General features: G+C 43.4%; 2 protein-coding genes across 4 annotated transcripts in view; one reads left to right on the top strand and one right to left on the bottom strand.

Moving 5' to 3' along the window:
- The window catches only part of AIDA (axin interactor, dorsalization associated), a 30,812-nt gene extending 27,431 nt beyond the window's left edge, over positions 1-3,381 (bottom strand). For both annotated transcript variants that reach the window (XM_050894574.1, XM_050894575.1), the window contains exon 1: positions 3,252-3,381. In XM_050894574.1, the coding sequence (XP_050750531.1) occupies positions 3,252-3,361 (110 nt within the window). In that variant the 5' untranslated portion in view covers positions 3,362-3,381. The remainder of the gene's footprint in view (positions 1-3,251) is intronic.
- Positions 3,382-4,368: 987 nt separating this feature from the next.
- On the top strand, positions 4,369-17,337 carry BROX (BRO1 domain and CAAX motif containing). Of its 2 annotated transcripts, none has more exons than XR_007766176.1 (13): positions 4,369-4,491; positions 5,565-5,695; positions 6,490-6,596; positions 8,114-8,210; positions 9,538-9,633; positions 10,298-10,370; positions 10,732-10,837; positions 11,391-11,480; positions 12,301-12,386; positions 13,702-13,783; positions 14,815-14,965; positions 15,824-15,912; positions 16,416-16,473. XR_007766176.1 is itself a non-coding variant. In XM_050893728.1 (13 exons), the coding sequence occupies exons 2-13, from the start codon at positions 5,595-5,597 to the stop codon at positions 17,165-17,167; spliced, it is 1,236 nt and encodes a 411-aa protein (XP_050749685.1). In that variant the 5' UTR covers positions 4,370-4,491; positions 5,565-5,594; the 3' UTR covers positions 17,168-17,337. The 2 variants fall into 2 exon arrangements, 1 of the variants encoding a protein (XP_050749685.1); XM_050893728.1 differs by lacking the exon at positions 15,824-15,912 and adding an exon at positions 17,081-17,337 and having other exon boundaries at positions 4,370-4,491; positions 16,416-16,575.
- Positions 17,338-18,287: the final 950 nt, after the last annotated feature.

Here is an 18,287-nt window from a genome sequence, read left to right as displayed (position 1 = left end):
CGCAGGGCGGCTTGGCCCGGGCTGACCGGGGTGTATCAGCTCACATTTGCGCCTGTCAGCATCACATGCGGAGCAGAGACCCCACCCCTTGTCACCACGGAGACAGGAGCACCAAGGGGTTTGGAAAGTAACAGTAAGCAAACAGCTCGAGAAAGCGAAAGGAAGCTAGAGAGGGAAGCTATGGGAAGAGTTACAGTTTCCGTCCGGGGAGGAAGGAGAACATTAAACAAGCAAAACCTCTGGGCAATTGTTGCCATTCCCTGTAAATAATTTTTTTTTTTTTTTTTTAAGAAAGCAGAGGGGGAGGGGGGACAGGAGGTTGAGTGGAAACCCAGGGACAGCAGCAGTACTCGGGGCATCGCAATACACTTCCGTCTGCAACCTCACAAGTTTGCATTGTTAAAGGGACTCAGCTTCTTGCCACCATTGCAGTGGGGATTAGCCTGGTTTTTGGTGGGCTTTAAAATTCATACACCAAGATGCATACACCAAAACACTTTACCGTCAAAGCCTGCATCAGAAACAAAAATCAGAACTCATTTATTTCTTCTCTTTTCCTAAAAATAAGCTCTCTTAAAAAGACACAAGGATTGAGGCCACTGTAGTTTTTAACTAGCACCAGTGAAAACACAACCAAACAGGACAAGGTAACTGCACAACTCAGTGGTGTCGTCCCCCTTCATAAAGGGGGAAAGATGGTCACTGAGAAAAGAAAGACAAAAAGCACAAACATGCTTGAACCCAAAGGTACACTCCTTCCCTGCTGCCCTGCCGATACGATACACAGGACATATAGAAAGGGCATTTAAAAGTAATGATTTAAGAAAACATATAATCATAGCAGCAATATGCCACCCACAACAGGCAGCATCACAGTATTAACATTTCTGCAAGCATCAGTAACACAACCCTCTTTCCGTTTGTCACTAATACAAAAAACCCACCCTAATCGACATAAACACATCTGGCATCCTACTTGAAGCTTGTTCAAAGTTGGATCAGACCAAGTTCCACAGATGGGGACATTCAACAGGGAAGGCACTGCTGACAGCTCGGAGGGCTCCTGCATGAGTAAGCACCTGAACGAACAAGGGCCAATCTTTGCACCAAGCTTCCTGCACTTCCCAGAGTAACATAAAGACCTGAGCAGACGTAGGTCCCCCTGGACATGGGAGGCAAATAATTGTGTTTTACATCAGCAGCCATTAAATCCATGGACTGAACTAGCTTAGATTTGGGAAAATCTTTCTCATTGTCAGCAAGCTCACCGTAACCAGCTTCTCCCCAGCCTCCCTGTGTTGATCAGTACAGACCTTGCCAACATTAGCAGCACCTGGCCAACTGCAGCAACACACTTGTTCATCCCATCCCATCTCAGGTTGCCATTTGAGAAGGCAACAGCATAAAACCGTGCTGTTATGTCTCTCCAGAGCTACAGGTAGGTATCTTGCCCTGTGCTTCTTATTTGCAACTTCTACCCTATAGACTGAAACAGTTATTAATTTACCTGCTGTATCTACAAGAAGCAGATACGCACACTGAAAAGGTTCCGCTCCTCCCCAGGAAATATCTCCCTGTAATCCTTTGATCTTCTCTCCCCGTTCTTCTCCCTCCTGGAACCAGAGTTCATCTACTGACGACTATTCAGTAGAAACTCACTGATAAGGCTTGTAAGAGCAGCTTACAATACTACTACCCAAGAGGAGCTTCCTTACAAAGATATCACACTGCTCCAAAGCCAGAATAAAGCAAGGGAGCTGAGATCACCTCAGTTCTCATCAGACACAAGTGATGCTGGGAGGAAGGGAACAAAAGTTATGCTTCAACTCTCAAACTGGACTGTCTGTGAATGTTTAGTGACCTTACTTCTCAATGAAGCAAGCTCAGAATGAGAAGCCTGAAGACTTTTCATTCTGAAGAACCATCATTACATGAAACTCACTGCTGAGACTGCCAAGACAGTTTAAAGCATTAGGATCCTGCTGGACTCCTCGCAGATGTCCACATAAGGGCAGTTATTAAAAATATCTTCTTTTACTTTCCAATGATTTTTTTTTTCCTTCTGAAATACAGATCTGGAAGAGAACTTCTTTTCACCCCTGTGCCAAGGTTTGTAGTAACAGCTTGCCCTGCTCTAAAGACCATCAGCAAACTGCAAATAACTGAACTTGCATCATCCTGTCTGGTGAGTGAATGAAACGATGAGATTATAGCATCTCATGACAGTGCTGTACGTGGCCAGCAGTCTAGTTACTATGAATGGCAACTGAACTGGTAGCCAGTGTGGTTACAGCCCATAACTTCAATAGTCCTGAATAGCACTAGAAGATCTCTCGGAGAGCATCTCTTCAGCCGACTTTCTCTTGGGGAACAAGTGCAAACTCTCTGGACTTCTTCCAGAAAATTCACCGTAAGTAACTTGGCCTGCAATACTCAAACCACAAGGAAATAACTTTAATCTTCATGGTCAACAGAGTAGTAGAGGAGAGCATCTGACTAAAGCTACCAGGTGTGTTTCTAAGGATACCATCAACAGTGCCCTACACTGCCGATACTCCTCTGATACCAAAGGATTCATGGGTGGTGCGGTCCCACCCAGTGCAAGGCAACCTAACTGGGGCTGCCAGGTTCCCCACTCTCCCACCTCGGTTTCATCAGGGGTGAAACACACCAGCACGCGATGGACCAGTTTTCACCCTGATATGTTGTCCGGGGGTTTTTTGGGTAAGGCTGATGCTTCGGCAGCCCATTTGCCTCAGCCAGGTCCCCTCTTCCCCACAAACATGGTGCCCGGGGGACAGGGTGATGGGATAGGGGTACCCCGGGCCACCGGTGCCTGTACCAACCGCCTCGACGGCTCCACGCCTGGGGGGCCCTGCAGCTCCACGCCAGCCGGCTGCCACCCTCGCAAAAGGACGGGCCGGCGAGGGGGGCAGCGCCCGGCCGAGCACCCGCCACCGACCACCGGTCTCGGCGGGGCGGCTCCCGGCAGGTTCGGGCGACTCGCCCCCCCCGCCCCCGCCTGAGAGGACGCCCCGACCCACGGCCCCGCGCCTTACATAACGGCAGGGGACCCGCCGCCGCGGCCTGAGGGGTGAGGGGGGCCGCGGCCTAGGCCCGGCGGGGCGCGCCCCCCCCCTGCCCCGCCCCGCCCGGGGGCCGCTCCCTCCCCCCGGCCCTTCGCACGGGGCTCTGGGGCCGTGCCGGGGACCGGCGGGGCAGCGGCGGGAGCCGCCCGCCCCCGCACTCACATCTGGTACTCGTCGATCGCCTCCACCAGCTGCCCCCAGGAGTCGAAGTCGGTGCCCTTCCTGAAGCTGGCGCCCCAGCGCTGCAGGAGGCTCCGGGCCGCCTCCGACATAGCCCCAGCACTAGGGCACCATGCTCACCCCGGGCCGGGGCACCGCGCCGGGCAGCCGCTCCCGCCAGCCCCGCGCCCGCTGCCGGCCCAGCCCAACCCAGCCGCCGCGACAACCAAACGCGGCGAGCGCCTCCCGCCAGCGCCGCCCAGCGAGGTAGGCTGCGCCGGCCGCGCCCGCCCGCGCCATAGCTACCGAGGCGGCGGCGCCCGCCCGCGGCTTTGGGGGCGGGGCGGGGGGGGAAGGCGACTTCCGCCTCGGTATGTGTCATGGCGGCGGTCACGTGGCTCCGGAGGGAGTCCTGCCCTCCCAGCTGGATCTCGGCGGCGGCGCCCGGGCGGGGAACGCTCCGCTCCTCCCCTCCGGTCCCGGCCGTGCCGCCGTGAGAGGCCCCCCCTCGCAGGTAAGCAGCGGCGCCCCTGTGCAGTACCGCAGGCGGGTCACCCGTCCGGGAGGGCCGGTGCCGCCGCTGGGCCGCGGGTCGCTGTCCCCTCCCGCTCCCGCCTCTGTTTGTAGCGTTGAGGGGTCCCTACCGGGGGAGGGCGCAGGGCCTGGCAGTGCCTCCGTCGGCTGTCCCGGGGCGAGACCCCAGCCGCGGGGCTGGCGCCGGCGGCCTGGGGGCACCTGGCGAGGGGGGGGGAGGGGGATAACTGGCGGGATCGACGCGGTCGGGCGCGGGACGATGTCATCGGCTCTCCGCTAGCGCTGCCTGCGGCGACGGGTGTGTGACGCACCGCCGGGAGCCGGGGCAGGGCCGGGCGGAAGTGGCGGCGGGCGGCTGGCTTTTACCGAGAGGGTCCCGGCGCCTGTGAGGGCCGCCTGTGCCCGACTCGCTGGTGTCGGCGGGGCTCGGGGAGCCGGGCGGCACCGTAGCTACTGCTGTGAAAGGGGTCGCACGCCGGGGCGGACGTCGGTCGGTGTGTGCCGCTGGCTCCGCGGCGGCCTTTGGCGAGGCGGCGGCGCGGGCCCGAGGCGGTCGGCACCGGGCAGGCTCCCGCCGGGCAAACCGCGGGGGGTAAAGGCTGTTTGGACACGGCAGATCTCTTGTTTAAGTGCCTGTCAAACTGTCCCCTGGCTTGGATGCGACTGAGCCGTGTGACAGCACCTCTCCATTGTGCAGACTGCTGCGCAGGTGGGTGAAGGTGTCGTGACAGGTGCTGACACGATAAACAAGTCACCTGCTCGGTCAGGAAGACCTGGCAGATGTCCTTTTTTTTTTTTTTTTTTTTCCCAGCAAAGCTGCAAAGTGTTCTATACCGATGAACTTAGAGATTCAGAAAGGATCATAAGGTGATGGAGGTCTTGGGGGGGGGGGGTGGGGGTGTGTGTCTCTAGTCCAACGTCCTGCTCAGAGCAGGGTCAGCTCTGAGGTCAGACTAGGTGGCTCAGGGCTTTATCCGGTGAGGTCTTGAAAGCCTTTGAGGATGGAGGCCACACAAGCTCTTTGGGCAACTTGTTCCTCAGTTCCACTGTCCTCATAGTGAAGAGGTTTCTCCTTTTATCCAGTACAGACCTCCCTTGTTTCAACATGTGCCCATTATGTTTCATCCTCCCACCGTGCACTGCTGTTGACAGCTCATTGGAATGCTTATGTTATATATATTTGCTGAAATTGACGTAGAATAAAAAAGATGGTCTGTTTTAGCTGTACTGTACCAAACTTCCAGGTCTGTTACATGTATGTAAATATATCCATGTTTTCAGCAAGGGTTACTATATAATTGCAGTTTCATCTATATCAATGGTGTCGCAATAAAAGCTACTAATAGATTGACCAGACAGAATATAATGACCTCAGTGAATTGAGATATACGTGTAAATTACATGGGGAATATTCAGCCTTACGCAGGAGGTAACAAATGTGGGGTTTTTTGAGTAAGAAAGTGTGCAGTAATATAGAGTGAAGTAGCTTATAGCTTTTTGCCCAACTTAAAATAGTTGCCTTAGAATGCATATTTATTTCAAGAGAGTAAAATTCTCAAACTAAGTACATCGATGATGAAGACAAGGTGTATGGAAGCTTAGTGTTTCAAATGGAAAAAAAGAAATCTAATTTCTTCTGTGTAATTATATACAACTTGGCAAATTAATTTCTTTCCTGATTGTTGACATTTGGAATATATTTTTCTGAGCTGAGGAGCATGACATATATAGCATCTCGGTTGTATCTGTTCCTGCAGCTATTCATTTCTTTCCATACTTTAGATTTGGCGTAAACAACACTACAGAAAGAAAATGACCCACTGGTTTCATCGCAACCCTTTGAAGGCTACAGCTCCTGTTTCATTTAATTTTTATGGGGTAGCTACCACTCCAGCTGCAACAAAGGTTTGCAAGTAAGTGTACTTGTGATTAACCTTACTCTGTCTCTCACAGTTTGGAGGACATCCTTAAAAGTAATGATTACTTTTCAATTTTTGTTCTTAAGATGACTAGAAACGTGTAGGCTGGGAGACAATAAGATACTGATAACACTGAACGTTTAGTTACAAAGAATGAATTATCCAGTTTTCAAGTCTCTGAGTGTATAGCAAGGCCAATTATGATAATGCAGAGGCAAAAGACTAAACATTTCATTGTCTTTCTGATGACTGTGCATTCTTCTGCAAAAGATTACTTAAAGTAATTTCCATAAGTGAATAAGGCATGAATGTTCTGTTGTAGATAGGAATATAATGAAAAGAGATCTCAGCTTATTTTGCAGATCTATTCTTATTTCTTCATATGCTCATCCCATTCTAATGTTGAACAATGTTCCTGCTTGTTACTTCCCTTCCCTCCCCCTGCACCCAACCTCTTGGTAGATAAAGGCATAGTTATTTTAGTTTGTGTTAGAACAACAGATTGATAACGAGTACTGATTATCCATTGCTATCTGTCCAAAATGGATTGTACTTTAGACTGAAGAGTCAATCATATGTATCCAGAGGAGAAAGGAAGATTTTTCTGTATTTATCGACAACTTCCTCATAAAGTACCTTTCCTTGCCTTCAGGTAGCTAAATTGAATGCTTAGCTTCACTTTCTTAGCCAAAAGGGTGGTGGTATACATGGGTAGGTACTTTCTTAATAGTACATTTTTGGGTAGAATTTCTTAGGTTCATTTTTTATTTCCCCCCCCCTCCATACAGTGATTTGAGGTTATCTCGAACGCGACTATTGGAGCTGTTTACAGACTCGAGTTGTAATCCAGAAATGATGAAGAATGCAACTGACTTGTACTTCTCACTCTTGCAAGGTAGGAACATTTGTTAGCAATACTGCTAATACATCAAGAGGTATATAAATTTGAGTTTTAATGACACTTCTCAGAATGTATATTGTGCTAATCTTCTGTAAAGAGGCTTTGCACTTCTCAGGAAGGAGAGTAGCTTCATGGGTTCTATGCTTGATACCAGTCATGGGTACTCACCAGGCCCTTTCTACAAGTTTCAGTGTCCTTTGTGACCCTGCCAGTACTAAGTGTTGGCAGTCCTGTCCTCTTGCTTTTAACCTCATTCGCTTCCTGCTGGAGGAGGACATGTTTATTTGTCTCTTAGAGTGTGGTGAATTGCTCCTTAAGTATACATTGAGTCTATTAATTAGTTGATAGGAGTCGCTCTTTGGTGTAAACTTCTGGTTTGTCTAATGCTAGATAAGAGACTTGTTGCAAGTTTACACTTCTGCTGCTGCTTGTCTTAGGTGTATATATAGGTGCTCATTAGCATAGTGTCTACATTTTCAGTAGATGGTCACCTATGATAACGCATTCCCTTGAAACCTTCCTCCTGTCAATATTTTGATAACTCTCTCTTAGCAGTCAGGTGCTCAGACAAGTTTCTTAGGACTGAGTTTTCAGGAGTCAGCTGATTCATGGAAACTGTGATCTTTCAGTCTGTGGGAAGTGAAGCAGCTCAAGTTGGTTTAGTTCCCTCAGTCCCTGGGAGGGTGTAAGCTAATGCGACATTCTAGATAAAGGTAAGATAACAGTCCATGTTGCTGCAGACAAAAAGCATCATGCTTGGTCACTAAAATCTTCTGCATGTGAAAGGAACAAGTATTTTTTGTCTTTATAAACACGTGACAGCACCTAGAGCTATAGCCCCAATAGCTGCTGTTGCAAGTCTTGAGTTCTTGAAAGTCTGTAAGACCTGATCAGACCAAGGCCCATCTTACTTCTCCGTGAAAAATTCCCTAAGCCTGCATATGCTAGGATTTGAATATCCCATAGCATGAGCTTCATCCCACTGACTGCTGTTTTCTGGGCTGCTGGACATAACCAATTTCCTGTAGCCCTGGAGACAAAAGAGATGGTGACTAGGTGAGTCCATGCTTACAAGCCCTTTTCCCTCTCCCTGTTAACAAGGCAGCTTCTCCTGGAATTTCCCGATCACCACTACGGTGGCAGGGACAGTCACTCACTCACCTCGAGCAGCCTCAGCCATCCTGTACCTGGGTCAGTCCAACTCCCAACTAGTCACCATACGGGACATGCAGACATCTGCAAGGTTTTCCTTGAGCAATCAAGACTCACAGGGTTGAGTTGGTAACCTGCTGGACCAGGAGTTTCTTGCAGTAGCCAGTTTGGGTCTTTGCACATCTTGTCCTCAAGATATTGAGGAATAAAAACTTCAGGAAGTAACACAGGATTTTGAATGGTACAGCAAGAAACATTCCTTTATCTAAGTCCATGTTCTCATTGATCCCCATTCCTTCATTACTTGTTCCCGTTTCTTACTTTGAGATTGCCTGTCGGTACACTTTTTTATTCTATAGGTTTTATCCTTTCACTGGATGACTCTTCCCAAGAATGCAAGTTGAGATATATTCAGAATTTCAAGTGGACAGACACATTACAAGGACAAGTTCCAAGGTATATATGCTGTTATGATTACAGGGTATGCAGCTGTTTTCTTCTGGTCTGTTATATATATGCATGTGTGCCAGCAGAGGTGTGAAGGAAAACTTAGAAGTGTAGCAAAATGTTGAACACAAAGTAGTTTCCGAAAACTTGTTGCTTGGAGTTTGTGATAATTGCCGCGCTGTATTAGGTGTTCTGAAGCATGTGTTGCCTTTATGTAAAGGTGTGGTAACGCATGATAATGGTAGAAGGATCTATTGTGTCTTAGTTGATCTACAAACTATATCTGCAGTTGGCTAGAGCAGTACAAAGAAGAACCTTGAGAGTATTGGTGAATTGAATATGATAACATAGATTACTACAGTTTAAAACTTTTTCATTTGGCACTATTGCCTGACCAGTATCTTCCGAGTTTTTTGAAGTACAAATTTTGCTGAAGATCTGATTTTGTTTTTGTCCTCTGTACTTGTACTCCTGGTACAAACAAACAAAGCTTCTGGTTTAAGTAGGAATACAGATGTGTAACCTTCTGGATTATTCAGTTGTCTCTTGCTATTGTAGGTAGTTGTGTTGTATAATCACGCTTACAAATTTGTCAAGCTTTATCTAGAAGAAGTGCTCGACTTCCTCAAAGCTTTTATTCCCCTTGGAAGACAATCTGTTGATTAGGACTCTCTTCTAATTTGCTCATGGTCATACACACTTGTACTTGTGCCAACATTATTCTTCTCACTCACACCTTTCTTTTTAAAGTTTACTAATTCCTCAGCTATACTGAACTTATGATTGCAAGTTCACTCTTTTCAAAGGCTGTGTTTTTAGCTTCTGAAATTTCCTGCTATTTGCACATGCCGTTTGACTGCAGTTACATAAATACTTGCAATAACATTCATTTGAGGGAGATGTAATAGACTCTGACTTATTAACTTAGCAGCTACAACTTTAAAGTAGACATTCCAGAGGAAGGCTTTCCACAAAATGTGCAATTTAAAAAAAAAAAAGATGGAAAAATGTCAGCCACACCCAAAGCTAAACAAATCTCAAGTTACTGTTTTAAAATAAAAGTTCCCAAATGGGAAGGGTAGGCATCTGAATGTGGGAAATTATAATTATGAGCTCTTAAAGGGAATAAGTAAAAATTGAAGTCTCTTTTAGGCAGTTCAGCAAGTAGGAGGTTCTGAATTGGAAATTGTTGACTTCTTAAATGAAAAATATTTTATGGAGAGAAATATCAACTTACGTTATGTGAACTATCAGCAGAGAGAGCTTGTCAGAACAAAATGGAAAGCATTAAATTGTTTGGGGGTTTGTTTGGGGGGTTTTGTCTGTCTTTCTTTAGTGCCCAGCAGGATGCAGTGTTTGAACTGGTTTCCATGGGATTTAATGTAGCTCTGTGGTACACAAAATATGCATCAAGACTCGCTGGAAAAGAAGAGTAAGTGTTTTTCTTTTCTTAGTAATTCCATTGCAGCAATATTCCACCAAAAAATTTAGCAGCTTCTGAGTTTTGACTGCTGTAGTGCATGTCCAGCTGAGACAGTAGGGGTTCAAGGAGGCAGTTGGCCTTCATTCATGTGCTGTAATGTCCAAGTGCACTTCAATCCCTTCTTGCATCTGTGAACAAAGTGTACTAGTACCATGTGACTGTGGTATAGAGGAAGCGTCAGTTGTGAATAAACCCTTCATCAGTCCTGCTCTGAATGTCCAGGTACAAAATGGAGATTCTCAAAATCACAGCTCTGCTGGCTTTTAGCCCTACAGATTTCTAAAGCTTTGGCTTTTAACACTGAGGTTACCTTTTACTTGAAAGTCATTACAAGGTCTTACATTTCTTTTTTCAAGTGAGTTCTATTTGATTATTTAATGACTGGACACTGTAAGAAACTTCTCTACCATGAGGGTAGCACAGCAGTGGGACAGGTTACTTAGAGGGTTAGTGGACTCTCCATTCTTGAAGGATTCAAGATTCATCTAGACAAAGCCATAACTGACCTGATCTACTGTTGTTGATAGTCCTGCTCCAAAGCAGGAGGTGGGACTAAATGATACCTAGAGGTCCTTTCTAACTAAAATTTCATTGATTCATTCTATATTCTTAGTATAACAGAAGATGAAGCAAAAGATGTTCACAGAAGCCTGAAGATAGCAGCTGGGATTTTTAAACACTTGAAGGTAGAAGAACTGTCTTTGCTGTCTGGTCTTTAAGTTATCTCCAAGTACTTGACTTTTTGTCTTAGAAAAGCCTTTGCTTTTCTGATGAGGTTACAGAATAAACAAATACCTCAGACTATCTGAATGATTCAGGAAGAAGAAGAGTATTAATGTGCTATGCTACCACTCAATCCCTGCTACTCTTTCCCAATGGCAGTGGAAGAGTAATCTGTCTGTCTGCCCAGTAGCACATGCAACAGTGCATCCAGCTGTCTTGGGACCTTCACTCAGTGTCCTATCCATTTAGGAATAAGGGACTTGCTTTGCATTGGCAGCAGTGGTGTTAAGCCTAAACTAACTTTGAGACTTGCTTTGTACTTAGGAAAGTCACATTCCAAAATTGATTACACCTGTAGAAAAGGGAAGAGATTTAGAAGCTCGACTTGTAGACTCTTACATCGTACAGTGCCAAGCTGAAGCTCAAGAAGGTATCTTCAAATATACGTTTGTTGGGGATGGGAAATGACAGTCTTTGTGGGTTACTTTGATGTCTCATGAAGTCTGCTTGGCAGCAATGCCATTTTTTTTTCTTCTCCTGAAGTACTGTGGCTTAGTGGGGCGGGTTGCTTTTAAAGAAACTTAAGTTACAATTATAGGAGGAAAATGCCAAAAATCGGTCTGATACTATGAATGTAACCACTTTGGAAGAACTTGTGTGTGACATACCTCCCCTCTTCTTTTTTCCTTTCGTGCAGTCTCTTCACCACCATGCTTGCCTAACATAAATTCCCAGTTCCTTTAGTTCAAAATATTTGCAGCTTCTGTTTACTAGCTAGTCTCCAGACTAACCTTCCTTCAGCTTTTCTATTAATTTGGAGTCATTCTATCCAAGAAACAATCTGTCTTTATTCTGCAGTTTGCTTGACTGCACAATACTTGTTTTCTGCTCATGCAGAGGTTTTAAAATGCTAAATGCCTCTGCTGATTTGATGTGACATTTTCAATTAAACTTTAATACTGTGGTGTGGAATTTTTTTTCAGTGACAATTGCTCGGGCTATTGAGCTGAAACACAATCCAGGACTAATAGCTGCTCTTGCTTATGAAACAGCTAACTTCTACCAAAAAGCTGGTAAGTGTCTTGTTTTGTATCCTTAGTGACCTGGTTTATGCATTCTTGCCAGCAGACGTACTTCACCCGCCTGTCAATTGCGATATTAACACTGTTTCTCAGTGGATATGCTTTGTATATTTAGCTTCTATTTAGTGCATTTAAGGCTTCAGTTATCAGTGTAACAGATATATTTTGATAAGGCCTTTTATTTTTGTGGGAATCTTTTTCTGTAGCTAATGGTAGGAAATGTTAGTGAGGGGAGACAGAAGACAGGGTAATGTCTTGAGAATATGTAATAGCAGCAAACAAATGGCTTGATGTAAAGGGAGTGTGTTTCAACTGCCTTTAGGCAGCAGATTATGATGCAGACCGTAAAGTGTGTACAGACCGTAAAGGTTAATTATGTACATCTTTCCAGATGAGTAAGCTGATCTGTGGGCTTACTGAGGCAAGTGGGAAAAGTGCAAAAATATGGGAGTCAATATAGGAGATGGAATATTGTAACAAACGTAGGCATTTATAGGTCACTACTTGAAATTAAACTAGGAACAAGCTTTGAAATGCTGCCAGAAATACTTAGGAGAATTAGCCTTCCAAACTTAGTGGACAGCAGTTTCAGGGATTCTAGGGACAATTGCATGATAGCTCAATAAACTGCATACTTTTGTTTTTTCTCATAGTTTCTCTGTGCCTTTGCAGGAGTAATTTATGTCACTTGTTTCTGGCTACTTTACAGTTAAGATCTGTTCCTAAGTTTAAGAATTCTGGTCTTTGAGTGTGTGTGTGATTTTTCTTTTTGGAAATGTCTTAAAGAATAACTTTACATATCTATTTATAGATCAAACATTATCCAGTTTGGATCCAACCTATGCAGGTAAATGGAGGAAGTACTTAAACTTGAAGACCTGTTTCTATATGGCCTATGTAAGTACTTTGGTTGACAGCAGTCACAGTTTTTAATGTTGTCTAAGGGCTGGATAGGGAATGGGGGCTAAGTATTGCCTTGACTTTCTTTCCATGCTGTGAAGAGAGACTGTGCAGTGTCAGTGGCATTTGAAGTGTTTTTGTTGAGCCAAGTGAAATTACTGCAGTGTGGAATTTATTGCAATCATGTATTAAGTGAAGCAGTTCAGGTTGAGCATAATACTTGTCTTCCATTATCTACATCACAGCCTGATTCCAGGCATAATTCGGAGCTGATTATCTTTTTGAAGGCCCTGAATGAAACTGCATCAAGTAATGTTAGGTACCATTCCAAGTGCTGTCCCTTTTTGTGTGACTGATCTCTTAGCAAGTGCAGTGGCGCTCTTGGGATCATCAGCTGCTCAATTTGCTGTTTATTTCTTGTAGCTTGCCACAGCCTGTAATCTGGCTCTTTCATACTGTAAAAAAGGCCCAAACTAAGCAGTTAACACAACTGTGTTTTACGTTAAACCTGCAGCTAAAAGCTGCTTGCCTTATTAGCAAGTTTGAGAACTGAGGGATGGTCAGAGCTGTGGTACTTTTTTTTTTTTTATTTGTGTAATATGAGCAATGGTAGATTTAGGTAACACTTGCTATACTGTGAGAACAGACATTAAAGGAAGGTATGCAAGGTAGACAGTAGTTCATGGGATTGTTCCTTTACCTGTGGTATTTAGTATTTAAACTCAACAACTCCTGATAATAGAAAAGAGGCGATTCAGTTCTCACTGGAATACAGTAATATCTTCAAGCATAAGTGTGAAGGAATGGGACTTTTTGGGGTGGAGAAGTTATTTGCACTATGGCAAAACATCTCAAGCAGCAGAACACCTCATCTCTTCTGGATTCAGTGGTGTTTGTTGCAGATTCGTTTTTTGAATGGTCAGGTAGTTTTAGTTTTTAGAGTCTTTGCTTTGTAAACTTGACTGGGGTTCATCCTCTTTCTGTGATGGGGCTTAATGCTGCGCATTGATACAGTGAGAGAGAGAGGTTTGAACTAGACTATATACTAGTGCTTTTGGTGAAACAGCCTTCATGAAGCTCAAAGTTACTCTTGGCTAGACTTGAGACAGCTTGCTTCATACCTACCTCACGGTGTTTATGTTGAACTGCATTGTTCAGTGAATGCTGCTTTGACTTGCATTCCCCAGTTGTCAGCTGTCTGCAGGGAATGGCAGCTTCAAAGAGATGCAACTCTGATATAAGGAAGAGCAAAAGTGAATTGGTGCAGAAAGTGCCCAACGATGTTGGTAACGATTCTGTCCTCTCCCATTAGGCATACTGTTACCATGGTCAGACTTTACTGGCGAGTGATAAATGTGGGGAAGCAATCAGATCTCTGCAGGAATCAGAAAAATGTAAGTGTGATTGAGACTGTATCGTGTTTATTTGATCTCCCGTAAACTTAAGATTTTATCTGTCACCTGATGAAACTCCAGCACACTTTTGATTAGAGACAGTATATTCTTTTTTTGTCTTACCAAAGACTGTCTTTCATAACAGTGCTGCAGAAAATTTCATCTTCACTTCTCAGCCTGTTAAAGACTGGCTTTGAACTGCCTGCAATACAGTGTAAAAATCAATTGTCTGGTCATCATGTTTTCTGATCTGTATGTTAAGTTACTGCAGCCTTTTCTGCTTTGGAGGTTGCTCTGTCTTACATTAAGTAGTAAATCTAGACCATGTTTGTTTGTTTGTTTGTTTTTAAACAAGTTGCAGTAACTTATTTCCTTTCTATTCATTTGACAGGTAGATTAAGGGAAGTTTGCAGTAGTTCAGGGTCTTCTGCCCATCCTTCTCTCTTCAAAGCTATTGCTACCCCAATGGCCTGCACTGCATAATTTTACCACAATGTATAAAAAATGCTCAAATCATCAAATTGGAAACTTTTAATATTAATTTTAAAAATAAATAAAAAGAATTTATTAAGAACAAACTAAGTTGGATTACTTGCAGTAAAACAAATACTGTGTTTTTTACTGTGCCTGCTGTTCAGAGAAGAGTACTTCTTTTCCCACTCCATATTATTGTTTATTTTGTGTTGTTTATTTTTGGACATTAACTGTGCGTGGACACCTTCATACCCTCTCTTTTTCCCTACCGTGTGGCACAGTTCTTGGGCTTATTGTTGCATTTTGCCCCACACATAAGAATGCTTTCCTGCATCTTCCTACCCAAAAAGCTTTTTTTTTTCTTCTGTTCCTAGTCACTTTTTGGATGCAGTAAATCTTGGCTGGAAGTGCTGCCTTTGAGCTAGTTTATTTTTGTTTCTAAGAAGCAAGAAGCCTGAATGGATTCTGGTATCTCCTAAAACTGAAGCACTGTAGATCAGAACCGTGATTTAATAGAGTCATGTAAATGATTTTTATTACATTTCTTTCTTGCAAAGTTTTTGCCAAGGCTGAAGCATTGTGCAAAGAATATGGAGAAACCAAAGGGCCCGGGACTACTGCCAAACCTTCTGGACATCTCTTCTTTAGGAAATTAGGAAGTTTGATTAAGAACACACTAGAAAAATGCCAGAGAGAGAATGGATTCATGTAAGTAATTCATGGTTGGTACAGTACTCTATATGAACAGTTATTACCTCATTTACCTTTATTTCAAGATGGGATGGTAAATTTTACTCTCCAGTTCTTATATTCCTTTAGGGCATGGCATGTAACTTAAAGATAAATGTGCAATTCTGTAATTTTCTCTTAGCAGATTTGCTATGGTTCTGTGCTATCACCCTCTCTGTGTTCTGTGTCAGTTCAGCACGGTAGGTTGGACTGACATGCTGGAGAGGTTAAGCAGTTTTCTTTCTTCATTTCCTCAGCCACTTTGGTTTTTTTCCTTCTGCACAAGAGAAAGTCCTGCAGAAGCTGCTGTGTTGCTCTCATGCCCTCTTCCCAGCTGCTGGGATCTAGTAGACAAAAAGAGGACAGAGGGGAAATGGAGAAAACTGGTAGCTGATTCTGCTTTGCTAGCAGGAAAGTCAAAACACAGTCATGCCTTCAGTGAAGAATATGCTTAGGGTGCTAGGAGCTTTACTAGTCTAAGTATAATTAATATTGTGAATAGGGCTTTCTGTTAGTTAACGCCCCTTCCAAAAAGAGTTTGGAAGCAATTTTAAAATAGCAAGATTAGTTTGGCTTTAGAATTCTTTTGCTCATTTCTTTCTCCCCTCCTCTCCTCTTATAATTTAGTATTCCATAATAGGTTTGTTATTTCCCTTTTTGTGGTATTTAAAGACCTGCATAATAGGGGAATTGACTAAACAAAAAGGATTGTCAAGTACATCAAGCTGAACTGCAAATAGGAAAAGAAATTCTTTACTCTACTTTGGTTCCAATAACCGTTGTCATAGCTTACAACAGCATCATACAGGAGATTTCAACAAATCCATGTCCCTCTAGAAACAAACTTTGAAAGAGAAACCAGATAACCAGTGACTGTTTTGGGAGATGTGCCTGCCACAGAGCTCTGCTGCAGCACAGGAAGTAAGGTAGCATGTGTGAGTATTTGTCAGTTTTCAGCTCTTGTTGGTTTGCTGAGGGTAGATTTATACCCTCATTCAGGCTTTGTGTTGTAGCAAGTCTTTGTGGGTGTTGCAGTGTTGTTGCTATTATGCACTGTGGCACATGAAGACTGATTTAGGAAAAGAACAGTCCTCTTCATCTTTCTTGCGAAGTATTTTAAATCCTTGTTTGGATTTTGAAGGTCTTTTTGGACAAAAGGTGCTCTTCTCCTTGAAGCGCTGGTAATAGTGGTTATCAAGTAGGAAAAAACCCACCTAGCTATTAGGGGATAAATAATACCAAGAAGGAATTGCTTTTGTTCTTGTGAGTCTTGCTGACAGAATGCACGTTGGACGGTGCCTTAATGGAATAGAAGACAGCAGCAGTGATTGCCACTGTAAAAACCCAGATTGTTTTTCTTTAGAATTGCAAACGAGACTTGCAGAGATAGTGCATTGTGTTTTAAATATATTGCTGTATTCTATTACAGCTATTTTCAGAAGGTGCCAGCAGAGGCTCCCCAGCTGGAACTGAAAGCAAACTATGGCTTAGTAGAGCCTGTTCCTTTTGAATTTCCTGCCTTGAATGCACACTGGACTCCTGAAACACTTGCGGCATTTGATCTCACCAAGAGGCCAAAGGATGACACTGTAAGATAATCTTATGTACTGTTGTTTCCCATTAGCTTTCTTCTCTGTATAATACAGAGTTACTATTTTGCTCTTCTGTAATGTTCCCCAGCTCAGTGCAGGATGTAGACACAAGGCTACCACCCGAACTCACATTTCCTCTGTGCCAGGAGGCAAGTCAGTTAACCTCTCTGCCACACTGTCAGCATCTGGAAATGAGGAGTCTTTTTTTTTTTTTTCCCTAAGTCCTGAATAGGAGGAAATTCTTTAATGTGTATAAGATGCTGAAATGTTACAGAAGTGAGTGCTGTAGAAAGATTCTTTTTTAGAAAAGGATTCATTTAAGGGTGCTGAAATAGAGAATATTTGGCTTTTCCCCCTTGCTTGAGGCTTGCTTAAAGCCTTAAGCCTTGAAAAAAGAGGGGACTATTAGATTAGAATATGTAAAGTTAGCCATGCATAAGTACTGTGCAGACACAGTGGTTTGTACTTGTGGTATTTAGGGTTTTTTTCTTCTTGTTTGCAGGCTAAACCAAAACCAGATGAAGAAGTAAAACCTCTGAAGGAACCAGATATAAAGCCTCAAAAAGACAGTGGATGCCAGATTTCTTAAGTGCCATAAGTGCTTTGAATTCACTTTGAAACTGTATTAATTGGACTCTGGGGCTTTAGTTCTGATCTCCCTTTTTCTGATTCTTCTTTTTTAATTTAGAAGACTAATTTAATTTACTTTTGTTATTATGCGTCTATCTTGCTTGAGAATGTGGTGGATTTCTAAGAGTTTATTTATATCTGACTTATTTTTGGTTTTAGTGGGGTATCATAGAATGAGTGGGCTTAAATGTTCCTATTGTGCCTCTAGAGAGTTTCTTTTTGTGGGTTTAGTTTCTACCCACAAATAGCAAAGGAAGTATCATGATTGTAACACTTGAGGATTTTTCCATTAAATTATATGCTATATCACGTCAAATTCTGCAAACAAAAGTTTGCATGAATGTTATATTTATTCAGGTTTTGTCATTCAGGCTTAACACCCTGTTGTGTTCCGATTCATTTAATTGTAGTGAGCAAAAAAAAATCTGGGTTTGGTTTGTAACACCCCTATGGTATTTCACAGGACTTTCACAGAACTTGAAAAACCTTAAGTTCTACATAACTGGAGCACAATTTATATTCTTCTGAAACGATTAGCCTCTGTTCTTTCCTCTATAGATCAGGGTTCTTTCATCAGAATTTGTAGTAAGGTACTTCAGCTTGTCTGTCCTTAAATTAAAATCCTTTAATATCAAAGTGTATGTGAAAGTGATGCAGCAAGTAATATGAAACTGCTTAAAAGTAATGCATCATGGTGTCATTCATTCAAAGTTTTTGAATCTTGAAAGATTTGGTAAGTTTGAAAGCTGCAGACAGTTAAAATCTCCTGGCACCAGAATTCGTGAAGTTGTCATGCATAAGGTAATGGAATTGTAACTAAGATGCTGTGTTTCCATCTGTGTAGTGTCTATAAGAAGCTGTTAGGAGAACAGGGAGGAAAGATGAGCTGAAGAGCTGATGGCGAAACTGGGAAACCAAGCTCTAGATTTCCTTTATGCCATATGTAAACAGTGCTATTTCTCAGCTTTTGCAGTATTGCACTGAAATCAGCTCCTTAAGAAGACAACTTGCCAAAAGCCAAGCCCAGTCACGACTGAGAAAGAAAGTATTTTGTAGAACTTGCTTCTTCCATTTCTGCC

Source organism: Gymnogyps californianus, chromosome 3 (genome assembly GCF_018139145.2).
Source record: "Gymnogyps californianus isolate 813 chromosome 3, ASM1813914v2, whole genome shotgun sequence".
Classification (NCBI taxonomy): Eukaryota; Metazoa; Chordata; class Aves; order Accipitriformes; family Cathartidae; genus Gymnogyps; species Gymnogyps californianus.
The sequence above is the reverse complement of the archived record's forward strand: the minus strand, read 5'-3'. Positions and strand labels throughout refer to the sequence as shown.